The sequence below is a fragment of the Gymnoscopelus braueri genome (assembly GCF_963280865.1).
Source record: "Gymnoscopelus braueri genome assembly, chromosome: 10".
In the NCBI taxonomy this organism is placed as follows: Eukaryota; Metazoa; Chordata; class Actinopteri; order Myctophiformes; family Myctophidae; genus Gymnoscopelus; species Gymnoscopelus braueri.
Window position 1 is genome coordinate 36,907,359 of NC_137611.1, and position 25,229 is coordinate 36,932,587.

At 41.5% G+C, this 25,229-nt stretch overlaps 1 protein-coding gene across 1 annotated transcript in view; it reads right to left on the bottom strand.

Moving 5' to 3' along the window:
- Window positions 1-2,666: 2,666 nt before the first annotated feature.
- The window catches only part of prkci (protein kinase C, iota), a 52,811-nt gene continuing 30,248 nt past the window's right edge, over window positions 2,667-25,229 (bottom strand). The window contains exons 4-19 of the mRNA XM_080441217.1: window positions 23,761-23,850; window positions 20,909-20,959; window positions 20,286-20,371; window positions 18,190-18,327; window positions 17,134-17,185; window positions 15,897-15,952; window positions 14,233-14,409; window positions 12,887-12,984; window positions 11,362-11,448; window positions 10,319-10,454; window positions 9,977-10,064; window positions 8,750-8,875; window positions 7,903-7,982; window positions 7,494-7,583; window positions 5,248-5,363; window positions 2,667-5,155 (exon numbers count right to left, since the gene is read on the bottom strand). Coding sequence (XP_080297343.1) covers window positions 5,068-5,155; window positions 5,248-5,363; window positions 7,494-7,583; window positions 7,903-7,982; window positions 8,750-8,875; window positions 9,977-10,064; window positions 10,319-10,454; window positions 11,362-11,448; window positions 12,887-12,984; window positions 14,233-14,409; window positions 15,897-15,952; window positions 17,134-17,185; window positions 18,190-18,327; window positions 20,286-20,371; window positions 20,909-20,959; window positions 23,761-23,850 — 1,559 coding nt within the window. The 3' untranslated portion in view covers window positions 2,667-5,067. The remainder of the gene's footprint in view (window positions 5,156-5,247; window positions 5,364-7,493; window positions 7,584-7,902; window positions 7,983-8,749; window positions 8,876-9,976; window positions 10,065-10,318; window positions 10,455-11,361; window positions 11,449-12,886; window positions 12,985-14,232; window positions 14,410-15,896; window positions 15,953-17,133; window positions 17,186-18,189; window positions 18,328-20,285; window positions 20,372-20,908; window positions 20,960-23,760; window positions 23,851-25,229) is intronic.

Sequence of the window (25,229 nt, forward strand, 5' to 3'; positions counted from 1 at the left end):
GACTGACTGACTGACTGACAGACTGTCTCACAGTCTGATGTCACAGGTCTACAAGAGAACAGAGAAGGCTTGATAAAGCTTTGATAAACAACACTGCCAAACGTTTCAACCGTTGCCACTACCCTCGCCTGCCACGCTCCCTGACAGCAAGGTCAGCAGTAGTATTATGAGAGCAGATGTGGCGTACACCCTGTCCAGCTCCAGAGAACAACAGGAGGGACATTGATTTTCCTGTAATAACATCACTCCGCATGCTGCAGGGAGTAAATGAATCTCATATGTGCAATAACATGACCGGCGCTGATTGTTCATTAAGGGGGAAAACACAAAGCAGCAGGACGGGGCGGTATGGTTAGTGGCAGGGGAGTAGGGATTCACAGACAGAATATAACGGACTAGCACATTGATAGACCTCTCTATTAGCTTAGGCTCCATCTCAAGTGTTATTGGACTTAGCACTAAGTGGGCCCCGGGGACCCACACCTCACAATCATTGTCATACATCCTCGCTCGAAAGTTGATGTTGGGATATTGAAATGTGTCCCTTGCTGTATGGTGGTCAGATGTGCAAAACGGTGCTACTGTGGCAGTGCTCTTCTAATGCCGAATTTATGCTCCGACGTACGATTAAGTATAGATCGAGCTGAAGGTCACACACACAAGTGCACATGTAGATTTCACACCATAAGGATGACACAAATCTAATCCGTTGAGCTATAGGCCTATAGTAGTATGCTATTTGATGGACACTTTTATCCAAAGAGCCTTGAAGTTCCACGAGTGCTTTTAGTTTCCTTATGTGATCCCAGAGGGATCATATGAACCACTGACTGTTGGTTCACACAGTGACAGCTTGTGTTCATCAATGAGTTCCCATTGGTCTCATCTCCCAGCTCCTCTGATAGCTGACTGACTAGCCTAATGACACTAAATAGCCTATACAGTATATTCAGTGAATGTTACAATAGAATTACTCCAAATCCAATTGCTTAAGTGAGCAATCATTTGTCCCCATGAGTCAGATCAAGTTATGTACACTACAGTATGCAGGTGTGTATGACTAAAGTGGCCAACAGTCAACTCTGAGTGTCAACTACCGAAACGAATGGCAATAGCATTTGCGATAACGCAAATGTGTGATTAAAGTGAAGACACTACTGTATCACTATCTTCAATTTGTACCATGTAATAAGTGTGACACTGATGGTCCTTGTTGATCAACCTATGTCACTGCTACACACTGATTACCTCAGTGGTAGAGACAAAAGCTCCAGAAAGCAGAACATGCAGACAGTGCCCCTGTTGTACAGCACACACCTTGGAGGTGCAGTGTGTTTTACTAAAGGACTGCATTTTGCACTGAGTGTGACTCTGCTATTGCTTAAAGAATCCCTTCAGGGACAGGATAAAACATCCAACAGATGAGAGCAATTAAAACAGGATGTTTTTTCAAATTCCCCTTTCCGTTTTACACCATTAATTATACAAGGTTAGACTTTCCCCGTGTCTTCCACGGGGTGACGTGGAGCCACATTGCCTGGGGAGGCGAGCCCCTCACACTCTGGCAGAGAGGGCACCAGAGCAATGTCAAACACAGCATCTTGGGAATACAGAACTGGGCATAGACATTCATCCTCGTCCTTCTTGCGGCAGTGCTGAATTTGTCTCTCGCTGTCATACAAGGGGAGTAATTTTCCACAAAATCTTTCTCAATTGAGACAATATACAATGGATTAGAGGAGCAGGATGTGAAATAAGCCGTGCACAATGGTTTTCTATCCGGCATTGTATTGCAGCTCACAAATCAATCCGTTATATTATTTTTGACACATCATCATTTCCATGGCCCCTTTCTTTCACCTCTCAATGCCGAGCGCTGTGTGAGGGCAGAGGGGAGAGCTGTGGTGTCGGTGACCTTTTCACCTCGGGGGTGAGGGCGGGGGGTGTCGAGTGCCTTCTAAAAGGCCGCCCGAATCACATGACCACATTAGCCACAAGCAGCTACACTGGAAAAGCTCAAACTTAACGACTCAACCCTAATTTACATTTAGCCATAGCCTATCCGATCACCAAAAACCACTGATTTTCAACTTAAGTTTTATAGTAGCAATAGGTACACAAAACCAGCACATTGCAGGCGGGCTGTGTGAACTGACAGAAATGTTTAGAGAGAGCTCATCGAATTCAAATAATTTGACTACTCAGAACCAGTTACAAAATGGAACCAGCTATCGACTCCCAACCCCTAGCCATCATTACCAGCATTAACAAAAGTTTAGTTGCATGGTTACAGACCTAACGACACATAATTGATTTAGTTTTGTATGAGTAGACTGGGTGCAGAAGTAATGCATTTCATAAAAACTGTTTTGCAAAACAAACATTCTCAAGAAAACAGTAGACACTTGTTGGCTTTATTACCGGATATCAGGGTTGATTCACTTTATCTGAAATGCACCATATCCTATAGGCTATACTTTTATAGATTTTCTGTAATAACCTTTTCACAAGACATTTAAAAAAAATACGGTGTATGTCCTGAAGTAACTCAATTATTACTAGTGAATTCACCTCCTCCTAATATGCATCAAACTTTTACTTTATTTCATTCCACTAAGAAACATGAATTATTGAGACACATTGACACCAACAGCTATTACAACAAGGAGGGAAATAAAATGTTTATTTCACTTTAACTGTTTTTTGTTTTTTTACATACTGTAAATAAAGGTCAGCAGAGTCCAGCGGGTGCTTTAATTCAGCCCACATAGATCACGCATCATCACCAGTCTTTCTTCAACCAAAAGTGGCCCCACAGGGTTCACCCAATAACAATTAGGAATCAATGTATTGATTAAAACAAGTGAATCAACTGTAAATCTGATTCATAAAAGGTAACAATAAAACAAAAACAAAAAAGAAAATAAGGTGTAACATTTCTTAGATGTCACCGCTGTCGGGTGGAAACCTTGTAAGTCCAAAACCGTTACTTCTCAGGAAATGGAAAAAATATCCTGCAGTTATTTAGTCACAAGCTTAATACTTTTCATTGATTAAATATTTATAGAACCCACAGTCTTAACCGCTTTCAATCTGGAGGCCCTATAAAAAAAATAAAGAAATAAAAAAAAATTGGAAAATAGAAGATCTACAAGCTCAGTCCATTAGGATGTGAGCTTATCAATCGGCCAATTTGCTACTTTTGCGCGACACTGTCATATGATGAAGTATAAAATAGGGCATTAATTTATGAAAAAAAAAAAGAAAGATGAAATATGGAGATACAAGGATTCCGCCCGACAGTGACGATGTGCTTGTTCCTCCTATCACCACGTGGGCCCATAAACATTTTCCAGGTAGAGTTTAACTTTGACTGGAGAAGAGTCAGAAAGTTCATGCTTTATCGTTTGCCATCATTCACCCAACTCAGAGTCAGGAGGGGAGAGAATGGCTCATGGGAGCGTTTATACACTTTAAAGCGGTCTGATTTTTTACAAAAATCTCATCCAAGAAATTCATTGTGGAAATTAGAAATGGTCAAAATGCAGAGTGCCATTCTCTGTACAGCAGACACATTATTACAGTTCGCGAGCCACGTTTCAGGGGTCTAAGAACAGATCCCTTGGGGAGGGTGGGCTCCTAAACGAGTAACTGCATCATGTCTGGACTTTGGACATCAAACTGAGCACTCATTTCAACAATCACTTTGTACGTAATTAAACAATGACAGACATACATGGAATGGAGAATCGGTAGAAAAACAAAATGGTGAAAACAGAATGTACAGTAACAAGCTTCAGAAAAGGCATAGTATCATAAAAAAAAGATGAACAAAAAATAATCTGTATATATATAATTTCTATGACAGCACATATTCCTATTTGTATATACTGTACCTTCTAAATCGTACCGGCAAGTCATCGTTCTCTGCAAATATTTTTGGTCCTGTGTGAACGTAGATTGTATGGATGGTGTGCATAGCTATAGCCAGTGCCCCAGCCTTAGGCATCATCATGTCCTGCTCTCTCAAAGCCCAGCTCTACACAGTAAATGCCTTCATTCACAGTTTGTCAGTATATCTACGCATTATTAGTGTCGGTTGGTTTCTACTACAAATGTTCCCTCACTCTGGAGGGAACTGGGTCAGCAACCAGGAGCCTTCTCTGTTCAAGAGGTGTGTGCAACATCATCACAGGGATTCACCGCCACAACCCTTTTGGCTAGAGGTCAAACCAGGCTGGATATTAACACTTAGAACATTATATATATATAAAATATATTATATATATATATATATAATATGTTATATATATATATTATATATATATATATTATATAGACTGCTTTGTCATCATTAAATAAAACATGAAAAAAATATATAGGTTAAGTTTTTTCTTCTTATTTATTTTTTTACTTTTTTTTTTAAAGGCTAGTGTTCCGTTTCCTCTGCCCTGTACAGATACGGTGCTGCAACAACGCTAACCCATATGGACCTCACACAATGACGACAAGAAAATTAAAAAAAGAAAGATGGTCAATTATGTCCAACTGTGATCTGGCTAGGAGCTAAGAAAGGCCTTGTCTATCATTAATGGTTGTCATATATACAAATAAAATATGCATTAAAAAAAACAACAACATGGAGAGGAGAGAGAGAACATAATGGTTCACTTTTCATGGACTATCCCTCCCACCCACCCACCCACCCCATGTCCAGCAAACATGGAAGAACCTGGTAGCTTTGACAGCTACGTAATGCAGCAGCCCCCCCATACACACACACAGATGACCACATTGATATCAGTGCCGATTTTATATGATATACAAAAATAATTAAGAAAATGAAGGTAGGCTTAAGGACTAGTGGTTATAAATGGCAGAGTGTGAGATTGGTTTTGGCAAGTAAGCGTTCTACGGAGTGCGCTCACGGCTCTCGAACAGAAGGTCGATGTTGTTGGGTTGTTTTCTCATAACCATGCAGCTGAAGACACTGAGACGCCATGGAAAGTGTTGTCTGTGTGTGTGTGTTTGTGTGTGAGTATTGAATATGCACGTGCATTGGTTCCCTCACACACACTCCTCTGCTGACATCAAGAGCGGGTTGATGTACTCGAACCCTTCAAACTCAGACTGGTCAATCTTCTTCACCACATCACTGAAACAACAGAATATTGGTTAAAAACATTTACCTTCATCAGATTTCTGGAATAACATCACAAGAATGCCTCAGTTGAATCAGAAACTTACTCGTCATCCGGCGTAAGCTGGATTGGCTCATTGGTAAACTGGGCATCAAAGTTGTCCAGTCCAAACTCTCCTGAGATGTTGGGCTTGAACGGAGGAACCACTTGCTTCTGCTCCATCTGAAGAAGAAAAAACAACCAACCAACCATGAGATCCACTTAACAAATGTCACTAAATGTACATGATCACAGCCTACTCATGAGGTGAATGTTCAGTTTGTTATTAAAACCCAGATGTTATTTGAACCCAGATTCAACTGCTCCTGTAACCAAGCCCACCAAACTGCTGCTGCAGATGCTGCTGTAAATGTTGCGAGTCAACTTGCCTGGATGAATAATGTTTTTCGCTAGGATGTCAACTGCTACATGAAAGAGGCTATGACATGTGGATTCATTTAAAAAAGGTGATGTAGAAAACAATACATAAAAGTATTATTATTATTAGGAGCCATTTCAAAACCCAGACATATGCTCTCAAAAGTCCCGTCGAGCTGCTCTTTGACAGCATTCAACTATACAAGCAAATAGACTATGTTTACTTCTGTCCCTCCATTTCCCATGACACAAGTAGCTACTCTCCCTGTAGCCAGACTGGTGGAGTGAAGGGGCAGGTGTGTGTGTGTGTGTGTGTGTGTGTGTGTGTGTGTGTGTGTGTGTGTGTGTGTGTGTGTGTGTGTGTGTGTGTGTGTGTGTGTGTGTGTGTGTGTGTGTGTGTGTGTGTGTGTGTGTGTGTGTGTGTGTGTGTGTGTGTGTGTGTGTGTGTGTGTGTGTGTGTGTGTGTGTGTGTGTGTGTGTGTGTGTGTGTGTGTGTGTGTGTGTGTGGGGGGGGGTGTGAGTGTGAGAGAGAGAGACAGTCAGACAGACAGACATAGAGAGGAAGTGTAACTCGATCACTCCAGTCTGACCAATCCAATCCCTGCAGCCCAGACCAAACAGGGGAAAAGAAGTCATGGCAATATCCTGGTTGCCTTACATGCCCTGCCTACCGTTATATCTGTCTGTCTATCTTTTTCCCACGGCACCGGCCAGCCAAGCCATGGACATACAAAGCCAAATTTAGTACGGCGCATGCGCATGACAAACTGTCTACTGGTGAACGACACATAGAAGGGACAAACTGCAAACACCCATGGCTGAAAGGCTGCAAGGGACATACACATCCATGGAAGAGTGTATGTTAAACGTTAGCTATTGTCTCAATTTCTTATGCAATTCATAAAACTGTGTGGGTGAATTAACGTTAAGAGTTAACGACATCACATATTGTTAGTTTTTGTAATCGTCATACGAAACGCTACATTATGCTGGACGTTGTCATAACTGATAAACTAAAGTGATAATGAAGTGCCTATTGTTAAACCTAAAGTGCCTATTTACTTATTTGGAACAAGTGGAGCATTTGAATAGCACTAGACCACTGATCATAATCTTTTGCTGATCGCTCGATAATAAAGAGGGTTTTGTGTGGGTGAGTTACAGATGTTCATTAAACCAGTCTAATGAAAACGCCTAAACTGGAGACACCTAGATTTGGTACCAGCAATCAAAAGTGCAGTTTTCCAGAATATGCATAATTGTTTGGCACGTTTCTGTTTTTACTGTACAACTTTTCAAACATTTGAAAATGAATACACATTACTGCATTAGGAAACCACAATAAGAGATTAAACTGTTACCACGACTTTGATGTATAAAATATGATTTTATTCTTGTATATCTGTACTTGCCTGCATCTTCGAGCTAGTCTGTCCATCTGTGCAATATGCATGTATGTCCTTGCAACCGTCTGTCTTAGAAGCTCGGACTCTCTGCCTGCATGCCCGTCTGTCAAGTGCTTTCCTGTCTACACACGACTTCCTATCTGTCTTTCTTCCACCTATCTATTTCTTTCCCGTTGCAGTCTCTGTCTGCTTGCCTCAAGGACATTTGCCTAATAATAATGCTCAGCCCTGACAGACCACCTATTGCCCGGAGGAGGGGATGTCTGTTTAGGTTATTTGGAGGTGGGCCGGGTTCCTGTGTACTTAGATTTGAACTTCCGCTGTCTAGTAACCAGTCTTCTTCACCTCTCTCTCCGTAGATCAATATATGGATCTAGTTTGACCTATTCGACAAACGCATTTGTTTTCTTCATCAGACCTTGCGGTGAATGCAAAACATGACTCACGTCTCTGCTGCAGCAACCCAGTTCAAATAAAAACAATAAGAGAGAGACAGAGAGAAAACGATAAGAGGGTGATGATGACTCACAAGGTCCCAGTCGACGTTCCGGAAGAACGGATGGCCCATGATGTCAGCGAAGCCCGTCTGAGGGTGGCAGCCCAGACGCTCCTTAGGCTCCTGTGGGAGAGAGAAAAAGAAAGAGAGGGTGAAGTAAGGGTGAGACACAGAAGTAAAGACTGGGGATTGGTGATGGTGTGAGAGAGAGTAGCAGAATAAAACAGAGAGAGACAGAGGGGAATATAACAGGGTGAGAAAGAGGGACAGTGAGCGATAAAGGAGTGGGAAGTAGGTGATGAGTGGTGAGAGGCCCGCAGAGACAGACAGACAGACGGGAGAGATGGTGGGGAAACAGGAGAGCGAGAGACACTCGCAGACGACGACAAACCCAAAGTAACAATAATGGTGTCTCTCCTTTGGCTGTCTGAACCCTGCTTACCTTGTTGAGGAATCCCTTGAGGACGCTGGCAGCCTTGACTGACAACGAGCGGGGGATTCGGATCTGTTTTTCCAATATTACTGCACAAGGGGTGACACACACACACATAAAACACACACACACACACACACACACACACGATAAAGGGGACAGGGGTTAGATTGACAGATCCCCTGTGGTATGGATGACAGTGGATGCCACAGACACCGCAACAGAGGTTATTGTCGGGGGGCTATGACCATGTTGAAACGCCATACTGTAACCGTTTTACCCACACGTCATTAGCGGCTTTTTATAAAGTGTGTGGAAAAAATGTGGTAACATTATAGTTTGAATCCATTAGAAAGCCAGCACGGAACCCGAGATACCCGCTTGCACAGCTGCTATAAAAAGGGGAACCGTCAGACACCGTATTCATTCTGACTAGACTAGGCAATTAGGAAGGCGTTGGATCCAACTGCTAGCTCTTTTCCCCTCCCAGATTCAACCCTTTAACCACCTATATACTTCATTGACCGGGCTCCCCTGGGTGCCTATACTTGGTCCCCTCTCTTTTTCCCCTCTACACCAAATCTCTTCACTAAAAATAGCCGACATACAAGCTCACAACGCGTTGCAACACAACACGTTGTGTGGGCTGGTAGATATACTATTTTTGCTAAAGGTTTGCCCGTTATAAAATGACCAGAATAGGGACACAAAGTAAGTAAGTAAATTATATGTACGTACAGTATATAGCATTTCTTACAGAGAGAGATCACAAAGTGCTTTACATACAGTAGGATTAAAAACACAACAAAGGTTCAAATGGTTGATGTTTTTTTTAGGGGGGGGGGGTGGGGGTTACCTTGGAAGAGGTAGTCTTCTGTGTTCTGGTCGGGGTTGTCCGAGCTCCCTACGATGTCGAAGGGCGACCGGCCCGCCATCATCTCAAACATCAGCACACCCAGGGCCCACCAGTCCACACTGAAGCCTGAAAAGAGCACTCACCAGTTACCATACGTATTCACCGTACACATACAGGCAGAATGGATGGAGCGACTAATGTCGACTAATGTCAGCTGGCACTCAAGACTGTACAACAAGATGTAGAGTCTAGTAACACAATGTGCTGCCCTGTCCAATCCTTTAGCTATCGCTAACAAGTTTCTATGCATGCAATTTTGTGAATGAAGCTGGACAAATCACAACGCAGTGTTTGGTGACGGTGCCGCACTATAGAGCATCGCAGTTCCCGCCCACTTCCTGGTTCCACTTCAAAATACTCAATGCATTTTTCCCATTGACATTTCCAAAAATATTTATATCAATTAATTTAAGCCTAGAATCAAGCCATCCAGGGTCCTGGTGAATCATGACCATAAAACATTTTTTTCTGTGATTTTATTTTATTTTATATTTAATTATATGATATACTATATTTAATAAATACACTTTGTTTTGCCGTTTTCAAAAACGTTTTTCACAGAATCAAGCGTTTTATGGTCATGATTCACCCGGACCCTGGATGGCTTGATTCTAGGCTTAAATTAATTGATATAAATATTTTTGGAAATGTCAATGGGAAAAATGCATTGAGTATTTTGCAGTGGAACCCGGAAGGGGCGGGAACTGCGATGCTCTATACAGACTGGCTGCTTGTGGTGATGTCTATGCTTCATTTGGCCAAATAGAAAAAGCTATTATTATACATACTTCAACAATAACAGCAAAAGTGATTCATAAGAACAATGTTTTAGTAACTAAGACATTCTAGTATGTATGACCCAACATTAATGCTCTTCATATGCAAGTTTAATTATTATTACTATACATACATGTACATACAGACAAAACCTGTTCTAAGCTATCTTTAGTAGCTTGTTATCTTTCAGTAACCTAGGAAGCTAGTTTTTGATGGTCTGACTTGTCCTCTTTCTATTTTCACTTACTAGGGGTGTATTTTAGTTTCAGTGGAATTACATCTGTAACGCTGCCGTTCTACTGTCATTCTAATTATCAGTAAAAGAAGTTTGCTTGTGCATTATTGCTATATCGCATACGCAATGTCCATGATGTCTGTTGGAATCCTCACCATAGTCCTCGCCTCTGAGTATTTCGGGGGCTATGTAATTGGGGGTACCGCAGAAAGTGCTGGTTGTATCGCCTGGCCTCAAACCCTCCTGTAACACACACAAAGATTTTAAACACATTAACACTGGCATCCCTACTTTGAACATGTTATAGGCTGAACATCTTTAAAATAAATAAATAAATAAATAAAAGCAGATCTACACATCACAATGCATTCTCAGTATTCGGCATACAACGCAGTACACAACCACAAGTGGTTAACACTCTTGTAATAGACAGTTGGGGGGGGGGATGCAATGATTAAAATGTTGGTATTCATGCACAGAGACAGCTGAACACAAACCTTGCACATGCCATAGTCTGTAAGTTTAATGTGTCCCTCGGACTCTAGCAACACGTTGTCCAGTTTCAGATCTCGGTAGATGATCCCCCGCTCATGGAGGTAGTTGAGCGCCAGGCTGATTTCTGCCGAGTAGAATCTGATACGTTGGGGGAAGAATAACAAGACTATGAAAAACGGCCTCGGGCGACAACGTTCCTGTTATGAGCGTGACATTTCAGTCCATGTTTAAAGTGTGAAGGAGACATCGCATAATAGCGGTGCAACAGTTAAACAATCTAACAGATTTAATCAATGATTTAATAATAATAATAATAATGATAATAATAATCGATTAATCGAGTATCATAAAAGAACCATGAAGTTCAACAGGGCTGCAACTATCAACCTGGCATCCCTATATTGTGCATGCCATTATTTATAGGTGACAATTGCTAACGTTTTCAAACGTAATGAAAATAGCCGATCTACAAGCTCACAAGCGGTGCCGAGGCATTGTGATGTTGTAGATCTGCTATGTTTGTGTGACACCGTCAGAGTATAAGTGGTTAATCAGACTAATCAATTTAGTAAGAGGAAAACGAGAAAAAAAAAATACTTCTCAATTATTTAATTAATAGAGCAAGTAATAGAAGAATAATCGCTTAGAAAATCATCGTTAGTTGCAACACTAGTCACTAGGACGGAAGCTCTGAAAATGATCGGGGATAAAGCGGACCTGACGCCTCCTCCCCGCTTCCGTTTCGTCTTTACAGTTGCGCAAATTTTTCCTGAAATAAATCAAAATAATAGAAACATATCTTGCTGCTTAGCAGAAATGGAAATTCGAAAATAAAATGTTGTAAAGATAATTTAAAATATATTTTTTGTGAATGGGAAAATATTTTTTTGTGAATGTAAATGACAAACAGATGACAGCTGCTGTTCTCGGCTTTCGGGATGTGTCTATGCCATATAGACCAAGACTCTATATATAGCATTCTGAGATTGTGGAATAGTTGTCCGGCTACGTGAGACAATTGCAACCCTACACCTCATTTGTCTACCTGGCGTGTTCTTCTGGAAGCTTCCGTTGTCTCTGCATGTGGAACATCAGATCTCCGCCGTTCACATACTCGATTACAAAGAAGAGTCTGTGGGATGAACAGAATGCAATAAGGATTAATTTTAGATGAAAAAAATATACTGTGTACCATTTGGTAATTATTGGACGTATACTGTTCCTGCTTTTACATTTTGCAGTAACAGGTTTGACTGAAGGCGGGCAAATAAGCTTTCTGATACCTTCTGAACCAATTAGCTATAAAATAATAAGATAATTAAAAGACTACCTTCAATCCAGTAAATCATTATGTGAACAATGCCAGTAGTGAGGTGGCTGTATTTCATAAAAGGGCAGCGCAATTATAAATAAAACTAATTAGTGATGGATTCTAGATGGTGTTTCTTTGTACTTTGATTGACAACAAGCAACGACTGATGGAAATTGAGTTTGTGTGTTTTATGTACAGAAATTGTTTGACGTTTATGTATTGGTATTCACAGACAATACTGTTTTTGCCTGACACCCGCACCGCCCCCAGGGAACCACAATGGAAATAAAGCTTTTCCTTTATTACATTTTTATCCTCAATGATTTATAATGTACGTATGTATTGCTGCAGGGCAGGTTTTATGAATCTTTAAATTATTTAATAAAGAAAAATCAATTACACTAATTGGTAATTCCTATGAATGCAATGACTTCATCACATTTTCCATCAGAAATTCCATTCTTTGAAAATCAATTTCAGACCATAATTCTTGAAGTAGAAGTAGTAACATGATTGTCAACTAGAGCTGTCTGTGGGGAAATTGCGCAATCAAACAATCAAAAATATATATCCGATTAGTTAGCTGCCGCTTAAATTTGTATTATGTCAATTCAACCAAAGCAGTGTGCGCTACCACTTATGGTCTTTGCAGCCTACGTTCATTGCGTACACAGACATGGCAGCCTCTTGTCCATCTAAACAAGCCAAAACACAATCCAATTTGACTGCACGTGGTGTTCCCCACGTGCAGGGGAGGGATTTTTATTTATTTATTTTTATTACCCGTCCACTGTGAATGCACACATTAAAAAAGACACCAGCATGAGGGATTTTGGTGGACAATTATAAACTATTGCTGAGTTTAACTGACTTTAGACAGGTGAACAACTATAAACTAGTGACCCATTATTTTACCTGGGTTACACATTCTGGTAGTTCTACTTGAATGTTGTCCGACGAGAAACAAATATTAGTTCACAACACGTTACCTTTTGTCAGCCTGCTCTTGACATTTAGGGAGTGCCCTCTTGTGGATATAACGGTATTGAACAGTTCTGACATTACACGCCTTAATGTGCATCGTTTGGTATGCACATTTTTAAGACCGAAAGTCTAATGTACTTTCTGAGCTCAGATGACAGCACAATTGTCAACTAAGCGATATATCCACAGACAAAAGAAAGAAAATGTGTTTTCCTTTTTCAAACGCCCATCCTCCATGTATAGACAAGACGCTCTGTATAAGGTATGCTCTCACCTGCTCTCTGTTTGGAAACAGGAATGGAGGCCCACCAGGAAGGGATGATTGGACGCCTGCTCAAACACATGCTTTTCTGTTTGGACCCAATCAATGTCCTGAAACCAGCAGATACACAGCAACACACACACACACATCAATCTACAGTCATTCTGACATAGTATCCTTGAACTTGAGAATGCTGAATAAGCAGGTAGCTCGATCGACCATCTTATGAGACCGGAGACTTGCTCCGGACCTCCGGTGTAATGGTTAGTGGTGGGTGGTGGCTAGTGAAAATGGCTGAGAGGGTAGATGGAAAAGTAGAGGCGGGCTTTCTATTGACAGGAGGATGATAACATGTCTGGACACAGATGCTGCCCACGCTCACAGGCCTGGGACGGCCAGAACACTTGGAGCATCGATCGAGCGCCCTTGTCAATTCGTCAATCACGCTAAGTGCATCTAATCAAGGCTAACTACTCGCGTTGCCACAGGCTGTGTCGCTACATGTGTATGTGGAGATCAATTTTTGATGACATGTTGGTTATCTGGGCCTTCTCAGGAGGAGTGATGGGTCTGAAGAGGTCTGTCAATTTGGCTGAAAGTGTTTCAGATGACGCACGCGAGATGGCTGTTCAATCACGAGTCATTGTGGGTTAACGATTCCAATTGACTGCTCTAATTGTGCTAATTATACGGAAGGCAGATAACTTCACTATGAACTAACCTTCACCCTCAACAAATGGGACATTTCAACAAATGGGACATATCAAAAAGATTAAGATCTGTTATAGAGATAATGAAAACATGCTCATACTCTTGTAGACATAATGACAACACGCTCATAATGGACCGGTATAAAAGTTAAATGAATATATGACATTACAGAGTCCAAAGTCTCCAAAGTTTGTTCGGTTTGAAAACATCAGTCATAAAGTTTAGTTAATATGGCTAGACTGGGTTCATTTGAAGGGCTTTATTTTTAAAGAACAGGGAGATGAGGGTGATACAATGCAGGTCTGCAAGTCGGAATCAAAACCGCACTAACCACTTATCCATCCAGGCTCTCCAGGTTTTCCCCCCGTTACAAATAGTCTCTGTTGGGTGGAAACCTCATATGTCCAAATCTGTTACTTTTCAGGATTCAAATAAAAAAAATTGCTAATATAGCAGTTCTTGTAGATCTGCTATTTTTGAAAAATTGTGAAAATGTTTTTTTTTTGCGAACATTTTTAACTCAAATCTTTGCATCTGGAGGTCCCTGGCACAAAATATTTTTTGAGATGGGGGTCTGCAGCCAAATACATTTTGGAAAAAGTTTGAGAACCACTTCACTTCCGTACAATGACAACAGGCTAGATTACCTCGTCGTCGTTCACCAGTTCCTTCTTAACGACCTTCATGGCGTAGATGCGCTCCGTCTTCTTCAGCCGCACCAGCAGCACCTTGGCATAGCTGCCCCTGCCGATCACTCTCAGCAGGTCAAAGTCCACTAGGCCCAGACTGGACGCTGACTTTCCCGTGTCTCTACTGCTCCGTGCCTGGTGGTGGGTGGATGGATGGATGGCAGGGAAGGAATGAAATGGAAAAGCTTGAAAGATTAGCAAGGCATTATGGGAAAATACCACAATGTAAGATCAAGAGCAATGTCCATCACATACACATGCACAATGACCTCAGTGCCAATTTATTATGTCAATTTATCTGGCTATCGACCCGTCTGAAGACGAGTTCCGCCTTGAGAGGTTGATGGGCCAAAACGCTGGTGCAATAAACTGGTGCTTTGCTAGTGGATGTGTGTGTGTGTGTGTGTGTGTGTGTGTGTGTGTGTGTGTGTGTGTGTGTGTGTGTGTGTGTGTGTGTGTGTGTAGGGTGCTCCTTCATCTTTTGGAAGCTGTGAACTTGCCGTTTTCAAATGTGCCCCCAGCAGCACCACGCTATAGCCGAAAATAGCAAACCTACAAGCTCACAAAGCGGCACATTCGTTGCGTTGTTCTTGCTTGTAGGTTGACTATTTTCGGCACGCGACAACGCCTGGACACAGTATGAATCGGGTTTATGGAATAAGTCACACACACAGGATCTCCATAAATGTTCATCATGCAGGCTCTGATTACAGATCTGCTTCTCTGTCCGTCTTCCCCATTCTCTCCTGCCTGCCTGCATATACTAGACAGTTTTCCCATCTATCCATGCACCCCCCCCCCCCCCCCCCCCCCCACATCTATCCTCGGAGCATTCATGGACCATGGAGATAAGATCCTTTGGACCAGTCCTTATCTCAGTCCATCTCTGTGTCCAACTCCATCTGTTCTTTATCTGTCTTCAAACCCCTCACCCCCCCCCCCTTCTCTATCCTCAACACCACCCATTGCACAGGCTGTTAATCAGCCCCTGGTGTTAAAAGCTGTGATAAAAGGTTACTTTATTTGCTCCAGCAAAGGAAATCAATATCCACACTGCTGCAAGGGTGCCGACGTCTGCATGCTCTCTATATCACATGCACGCGCACGCTCCTAGCTCACTGATGATAACACAGGCACACAAAAGGAACACTATCCCCAGTGTCCTCTCTGTCACGTCGCCCTCCAGCATACACGTGCACAGCAATAGTGCGTGCACTGTAGCGTTACAAAGGTGGAACACACATCCACGAGACAAATGCACACCGTAGGTACATCAATATAATTTGGTCGGCCGATATTATTGCCAGATATTGGCCTATGAAAGACATATCAGTATCTGCCTACATGTTGTCCGATATGTGTATGTGCCTAATTGAAAACTTACACGAGGGGTAATTGTTTAATTAAAAATTGTTCAAAAAAAAATGCAATTTATAATGATATGGATATGAACTTTAATCCATTATTCATACAGTGTATATATATACACATACATACAGTGTATATACACACAAACACACACACATATAGGCTCCAAAAATCCAGTATCAGTTGGGCTCTAACACCTACCTAACACCTACATATGCACACACACACACACACACACACAGCAAGCCCCTCACCTCCTTCTCCTCCCCATCGTAAGTTAAGCTCTCTCTCGAGTCTTTATTCTGGGGACCTGTGAGAAAGAGAGAGAGAGAGAGAGACGTAAGGAGGAGATGGAGAGAGGAGGAAGTGATAGACAGAGGAGAGGGGGAGGCAGGGAGCAGAAATGTGAGACAGTAGGTAGGGCAAGTGAGAGACAAGCCCCATGTTTTAATTTGTGATGTGCTACTGTCAGCATCTCCTGTGATGTGACCTTTTTTTGAACAGCTGCGATATACTGTATTTGCGATTGTAATGAGGGAATACGATTTTCTCTTTGTAGATGCGAAAAGAGGCAACAATGGAAACCGTTATCAAATAAAAGCATACAGTGAGGAATACACAACCTGTAGATGTAGAAAAGCCAAATCTGTGTTTGTATACATTGTACAATCCTAGTTAGTGTTTCTGTGTTGATGTAACTAATCAGTGATTTCAGGCATAAAAAGAGACTGCTGGCTAGTCCGTTAGTGGTTAGCAGTATCTCTGAAAGGCCTGCATACATTTACTAGTGTTGAAAATGTAAACCGCCTCACAAACAATAGCAACACGGTCACTAAAGCCCTCTCATTCCACTCAGCCACCTGACTGGACTTAACTAGTCTGTCTGGCGGTGGAGACTTAAGTGCAGCCAATCAACTTGTGGTCTCGATGGCTAACACTAGATGGATGCCGACAAGTATTTAGTTGAGGTCAGCCCATTTGTTCTATAAAGATCAGTCGATCACAAGCTGTGGCCAGGGAGCTAAAGTAGTTTTAGAAAAAACACATCGGTGCACAAGGCTGCCTGATTTGTGTGAACAGGTTTGTGTGTGGGAGTGAGATACAGACAGACTGATAAAGGGAGAGAGAACAAATGCGAGAATGGTGTGTGTGTGTGTGTGTCAAGGTTATTATAATTTAGCATTTCTCATTAATGTTAATTTCATTTTGACTTTGTTTTCAATTTCAGTTTAGCTTTAATTAATTTGTTTTTTAAAGCAGGTTTTCTAGTTTATTAAATTTTTTGGAAAAAGGCTTAGTTTTAGTTTAGTGTAGATTTGTCTTAGTGTTAGTTTAACTTTTGTAATATAGTGTATTAGTCAGGGGTGACATTCCAAAAGGTAAAAACAACAATATTCACAGATTAAACCGACATCTAAAACATTCGAAGACAGTTTTCACCCACAATACTAGGTAAGAAATAAAAGAAGGATTGATGTGTGTATGCTTTACCTGGCTGTTCAGAGTCTAATTGACTGGATCCTGGGCCAGGCATTATAGGTTCCTGGACAAGAAAACACAGGGATACTAAGATACCACACAGCATTGCAGACAATGAAACCATTCATATACCATTACTGGAAATCCTTTGTAAAAACCTACATGGAACACTTCAAATTTCAAACATATTTACATTTAACCAATTAAGTCCTATTATTTAGTTGTAAGACAAATAGCAAAAATAGCAGATCTACACACACGACCACTCCACGATATGCTGTGGGCTTATAGATCTATTTAATAATAATAAAATAATATTTCACCTATAATCGCAGGTTGAAGGGGTTTAATAGTCATTAAAGTGTCATGTCAATTAATGTTCCCAGTATTGTTGTAGTGACCTAATATAACAGCCTAGTTTTCTACTGTCACCCTGTGTTTATTCTGTTTTCTCTGACGTGACTGGGTGGAGTAAAAACTATAGGCAGAGTTTCAACTCTATGTGGCTGTGTACTGCAGACCAACGCAAAAGAAGTAACCTGCCCAATTCCCAAACCATATAAATAGTTTCACACACAATGCATACTGGCACATGTAGACGCTGTCTATTAAGACTGATTTATACTTCTTTGCACGGTGTCCTTGTATGCCGTAAATAGCAGATCTCGGTAGTGACGGGTTGTGAGCTTGTAGATCTGCTATTTACGGCGCATGCAACAAGTATAAATCAGACGTTGGGCTCCATCACCAAAATTATTCTGAATTCTCTGTCAATATTGTACACAGTGAGGGTACCATTGCTGCAATCAACTACAGTGAAAAAGGTTATAAACCAGGGCAGCATGATATGATACCTCTGCTCATTTAGCTCACAATGCGTCACATCGCGACGCGTTGTGATCTTGTAGATCTACTACTATATTCTGCAATATTTGAAAATTTATTGTATGAACATTTGTCAACGACAATTATGCAAAATAATTGCAATTTTATAAAATAATTGCAATTAGGTGATTATGTAATAATTGTGACAGGCCTACGATTGCATCAAACGACATCATCACTCACCTGTATCATTTGTCTGCCACACTCCACTGTGACCAGTTTGTGGCACTTCTTGTGGACCAGCAGTTTGCAGTTGATGCATTTGTATCCCTGTCGGCCCAGACCCCAGATCCTGTCTGTACAGATGGCACAGTGGGCCCGCTGCTCAGGACAAGAGGCGACACAGGTAAAAATCAACATGAGATCGTTTAAGTCACAACGACACACTGGCACCTACACGGAAATGTTGCTTTTTAAAGCTCTGGTTCTCAAAGTATGGTCCGGGACCCCCCCCCCCCCCCAGGGGTCCTTGAGGGGGTTCCAGGGGGTACCCAGCTAAATGAGGAACAGTTTAACCCATTAATACCTGAGGCCGATTCTAAAAATGTTTTCACAAATTTTCGCGATTTTTCAAAAATAGCTATTTTTGAATAGCCAAAGAAATCTAAAATGACATAGATGTGTTCCCGGTCTTGAAGGGTTAAACACCAATTTGATTTTTTGCCTATCTACAAGCTTACAATGTGTCACAATACAACACGTTGTGATACATTTTTTAAATGGGGATCCGCGGTCAAATACATGATTAGTTTGGGGGTGCTCGCCGTGAAAATGTTTGAGAACCTGAGAAAGTTTTAAATACTGTGAAATTATGAGCACTGTGAACATTCACTGGAAATAGTACAAGCTCAGTGAACGTACAATTGTTACCTAGTTACCATCCAACACGACTACCTCTGGTACGTTGGAACCCCCGGCACCGCTCAGGCACTCACCCCTCATCAGCAAGCATACTGAGCTATTATCATACATTCTGTTAATGTCACCTACTAGCTAAATATAAACCTGTGAGTTCTAGGTCTGGCATCTCTAGAGTTGTCCTCCTACACCTCACACAATGTCCAACTACTGCAATAAAGCAAGTCCTGTATGCCCAGATTGCCCACGCAGTGTGTCAGTAGCTGTTTGTTAAGCATTTAATGCTACATTTCTTTTGAATACCCTATACAGAAATGAAGTACTTAATTCCCCCCGGATTACCATAGTAGTTAAATATAACTCTTTTATAATTATGAACGAAAGTTCGCTACCGGGCGGAAAACTGTCCAAAATTGTAAAACCTGTGTGCCAATGGATCCACTGTAGTTGTTATTTAGTCACAAGCTCTTGTTACTACTTTTCATTGGTTAAATATTTATAATACTTGCAAACACACTTTTCAAAAATAGCAATAATAGCCGATGTACAAGCTCACAACGTGTCACGAATGACTCACGATGCAACGCATTGTGAGCTTGTAGATCTACTATTTTTGCTACTTTGGTGCATGACTGTAGTATGACAAAGTAGGGCATTTATTACGAAAAACAAAACTTCCCCACAGCAACAATACACTGTGTTCTTATTTCTGACAAACATTTGCCCACTGTACTGTTGTGCAGCTAATAACACTATGCCTTGCAAAGCAGGGCAAACCTCGTTAGCCACTTAAACGCCATAGACTTAGTTCCAGTTTAGATCGGAGTCCCCCAGGGGTCTTTAACTAGGCCCCTTACTTTTTTCCCTCTACAACCAAATCTCCTCTGCGAAAATAGCTGATCTACAAGCACACAAAGCGGCGCAATGTGATGGGTTGCAACTTGCAAGCTTGTAGTTTGGCAATTCTTTCCCGAATGTTTAAGCCCAGAATAGGGATGATGATGAAAGCACAGTGGGGGAGCAAGTGGCAGCTAGAGGGACCCGATAGTAGGGCTGGGCAATTAACCAAAAATATATTGAAACTGATATTTAGAACAAATAACAGACTTATAACCAGATAATCGAGAAGCAATGTTTTTTGATATATATTTTATATATCAACAAATTTACAAAAAAATAAATAATCTAAATTCATTAGTCTGATTAACCACAATTTGATACTTTGTTGTATAATGGTGGCATGCAAAACTAGTGAAAATAGTGAAATATTTTCACAATATCTTTTTACAATCGTTCCATTACTAGTAATCGAGGCAAACGTTTGAAACACTTGTGGTATTGCTTTGAAGTCATAACGCCCAGCCCTACCCGGCGGTTTCAAAAGGGCTGCAAGAAAAGGATAGCGTAAAGTTGCATCTCACCCTGTTGAAGCGCTTGGCCTGGAAAGCATGGCCACTGGCGTAGTACAGCTTCCTCCAACGGCGCGCTCCACGTCGGTATATTGACTCTGTGCACGGAGGAGGCACGTTAAGGCACTGCCTTTCACTAAGCATGTGTGTATATGTATGTTTGTGTGTGCGTCAATGTTGGTTTTGTCGACTAAAACTATGACGAAAAATGTTCGTCGACTACCTTTTTTCACGGACAAAATCTAAATAAAAAGCTACGATGACTAAGACTAAATATATTGACAATTTCGTCAACAAATAAAAACTAGACTAAAATGTTAGGGAGGTAGTAGTGGAGAAGTAGACTGGAGGAGCCAGCCCTATCGAAGGTCTTGAAGGGCGGATCCAAAGCCTTGCGCTCGGTACCAGCGCCGCTTCCTATTGCTTCACCAATCTATGTCCTCTTTATTCAAAAGACTGATTAAAACTACACCTAAATTTGCTGTCAAAATCAATACTGGTGCGTGTGTGTGTTTGTGTCTTGCATCACACAGTATACATGGTGATGTACGTATGATGAAATGTAACAACGCCAGACTCCATATAAACCAGAACTAAAGCACGCAGTAGAATAGATGGATAGGTGTACAACTTACTGTCCTCCCCTTGACAAGGCATGCCTGGTTTCTCTGGTACACACGGGAAAACTAAGAGAAGGAACAATTAAAAAGACGCTGCGTTACGGTTGGGTTCTGCTGAAGACCCGGGATTAAAGCAAGACTGAAATTTTCTGTTAGGCCAAGGCCCAATCTATGATTCATGAAACAACATGAAAGGAGCACCCCACACTAGCGCACAGTTTCCTAAACACTTAGCAAAATATGTAAAATTATGATGATTTGGTAATACCGTTCTAAATCTATGCTCCTGCTGTTCTACATACAGCCGACCAGTTGAATAAATTGCAGATTGATGAGGCTTTAACCGTTGCTTTTATGAAATACGCATATGAGACCAATAGGGTTTAATAGAAGATGCTCTTGAACATGTATTCTATTGCTAGTTTTAGCAATTCAAATACGTTAATCTTGAATATATACAAATAATGTAATCTTGAAATAAAATATCCATTATTACTGTAGGGCTTGACTTTACCAGCCACATGGTGCAGAGCAGCAGTGTTAAAGTTAAAAGCCAAGAGAACGACATGCTAGGAATCCAAATGACTCATATCAGTCAGACTGAGAGAAGTTTAATCCATATAAAGCCAACGGGTTTTTCTGACAGCATCCTACAGTTGATGCGTCCCGCTTCCAGCCGTCACAATTATAAATACCTATTGCCGCTAGCAGAACCTGACAAGTTCTGCTCATGATGTTTTCATGATGCCGTGCTTGTGTGTTAAAGACACAGAACACTCAGAAGAGATAAGAGAGAAAAGAAAGTGAAAGATGCCATAAGAGGCAGAAATACAGCCTCATAATGAACAGCTAATTTATGCCCGTGTGTGGGTGTACGTATGTGTGTGTGAAGCCTAATTTATGGCGAAAATAGCAGACCTACAAGCTCACACCGCTTTAGTCTGAGGCGATGTGTGAGTCAGAGGCGAGGCGAGGCGTGGGCTACAGCCGATGCCCTCTCATTAGCGATCAGACCTGGCGACCTCCTTCGGCAAAGACCGCCCCCCGCCCTGACCCCCCCACCACCACCACCACTTCACGTTCATCCACCGAAGTCTCGCTGGCATACGGCTCACTCTTGACCCCCATCACCTCTCTCCCATCTTTCCTGGGTTTGATTAAACTTCATGCCTCGTCTACGCTAGCTCGGGTTAACGTGCTCAGGACATGCACGCAGGCACATGGCCTGTCAATCAAACGGTCTATACCCATCCCCCACTTCTCTAACAGCCCCCCCCCCCCCCACCATGTAAACGGCCCTCACCACATCTCTTAGTCAGTCCAGACCTCTGGATTAATGCAGTTGGACATCAGAGGGATAAATAGGTTAAGCTCAGCAGGAGAGAGAGAGAGAGAGAAGCACAAGTTGCTTGAGGGCTGACGGCGAGACATCGACAGCGGAAGTAATGTTTTTTCACAGGTCAACACGTCGTTAAGCATATGTTTTAATGCTTCTTTTTGGCTGCTCACCCGTGGGGACATTCAATAATATGCTGCAGTACACTCATAGATTGGCATTTAAACCGCAATTTTTTTGCTTTTGTTGGGGCATGCATTTGGTGTTCGTGAGAGAGAACCTTATTACAGATTTGTTGGTACATGGTATCGCACAATACTAAAACTAGGGTCCGACGGCAGCATAATAATGGCAATCTGAGAGTCATTCTTTTAGCTGCAGTGACGTGATGTCACTGTAACAGAAAACTGAAAAGATTTAAATGTATCATTTAGAATTGACGAACACCTGCCAAGAGGACAGCATTAGTCATGAAACTGCTACAGAAACCCAGTGCAGCCAAACGCAAGTAAATGTAGTCTTTGGTGAGTAGATTATGGACTATGGAAATTATTTCCTACACTCGCTGGTTTGCTGCCTATACTTTCTACTAGATAAGCCATGCTACGTGTGTCATCATCCATAGTACGCAATTATCTCAGTCATCAAACACAATTTTGATCGATGCCAAGCTAAGATATTGATTCAGATCATCATTAAATGGTTAATTATTAATTGGTCAGATATGGTGGGCGGCTTGCATTTTCAGAGCATGTTTATTTTAATGATCAATCAATGGATTTGTGTTCTGGCTTAGATCAAGTAGTAGACTTTAAGTTCCTATTTATCGGTATCACAATGAAAACTAATTTTTCAAGATTTTAAAGGAAAAAAAAACTAGGATATTGTTTTACATAATTATTTTTGAATATATAATGGTTTTGCTAATTCTTTGGGGGACCAACATGAAATATCCTCACGGCCCACCAGTGGGCCCTGGGCCACAGGTTGGGAATCGCTGGCTTAGATAATAAAGCAATATTACACAACAGGGTGCTCTTTATTGTTATCATTGATGACAGTGATGCTGTTAGGAACAAGGTGCTTGTGTCACACACAGGCAGACACTCCATGTACAGTTTATGTTATAAAATCATGCTGCTGCCATGACTTTTCCACATGCACTCAACAGCAGGCTGTGCTCGACATCAATGCCAGTAATCTAGAGATTAGTAGTAGAGAAAGTAGTAGAAAGTAAACATGCTCAATTTAAATGTTTGTAATAAATAAAATAAAAACAATCATTGATGCATTTTATAGTCTGTGATGATGATGAATCGTGGCAGAACACCTTTGCTCCATGCATTGTGCCAATACATCAGTCCATAATCACAACTTTCAATGGCGATAAAGTCATTTTGCAGATAAATATATATTTTGTTTAGAGTCAATAATGTACCGGGCCAACCAATGGTTAGTGGTTAGACACTAGATGTGTATAAATGAATCCATAAAAACATAGGAAACCAAAAGATGGGCAAGTTGGGCTCACCGTGGATGATGAGTTCTGAGTCTTTGTTGAGATCGTAGAGACGCAGGGCCTCCTCCAGCTCCAACTGAGACGATACGGTGCAGGGGTCACCTGACAGGAAGGAACCACGGGGACATGAATGAAAATGAACTTACACAAGTGTCTGTAATCATGCACAAACCGTCTGTAATAATGCACAAAGATGACAGAATTTGTTGGCCGATTTTTGTGACATGAATTGATGATAGTCAGGGAAGTGATTTTGACTTTGAAGAGCAGCCAATGTCATGAAATTGAAAATGTTCTTAGTCTTTTTTGGGGTTCTGTCTGTGACGTCCCCTCTACCAAAAAGTTTTTTTATCGGTATGTTTATTTGTGATCTGTCTATTTCTGAAAATGTGTACTTGACCAGGCTTGTTTTGGTTCCTTACAGAAGCCCCCCACAATTGGGGCAAAGAGAGAACATTTTCTCCTGTTCTGCCATGTTTTCACGCACCGCATTAAAAACTGTAAGTACTTCCTGCCATGAATTTCTTTTTATTTGTTTATTTGTGTATATTATATAGATTTCTAAACAAATCTCGTAGTTACACCTCCAAAGCATTGTGAATCAGTTTTCTTATGTTTAATAATGAGATCAAAGAAATAAATAATGTGCCTTCATGTAAGATTCCCTCAACAGCCCCCAGCAGCCAGAACAGGTCAATTATCATTGCAGCAGAATAATGCTCAGAACATGCAGATAATTATCCGTTTTTAAGCTAAAAACTTTTGTAAAACACCATAACATTTCCACATTTGTAACTGTGCTTTATGTATGGTTGGAGGTTAAATGCTGCAGCTTCGAACGTGGTCATTAAGAATGAGCCTGCAATAAAACGTGAAGACAGTCCAGCTCATGTCTAATTATTTTCTAATCATTAACAGGGAAGTCAGGCTTAGGTATTTCACACATGGAGAGTGAGAGAGCAGTAGGTCACTGATTCCATTCTTGGTAGCGTACATAGCTAATCATAATGGCACACAGGTGACATTATTATGAGTGGAAAACAGAAGCTATGACACATGCAGGGCGTTTAGAACCCAATATGGTGATAAGAGTGAGGCAAAGTTTGCTGCAGTACCGAGAGTTTTGGATGTGGTTTCAGTGTGTGCGTGTGTGTGTGTGTGTGTGTGTGTGTGTGCGTGTGTGTGTGTGTGTGTGCGTGCGTGTGCGTGTGTGTGTGCGAGACACACTGTGTGTGTACAGAAAGCTTGTACTGTATATGCGTACTGGTATTTGGGGAGGTAGCAGAGACAGCCCCCACACAATGGAGGAGTTCATTATGAGCATCAGGCTGCTGATGACGACAGCCCAGTGCAGTACGTGTGGCGGCTCGTCTGAGGCTAATGACTTTAGGCAGGCTGACCTTCTCCTGAGCCCACAGACCTGACAGCTCCATCTTTGCTATGACATTATTACTGCTGCCTGACTAACTGGCTGACAACAA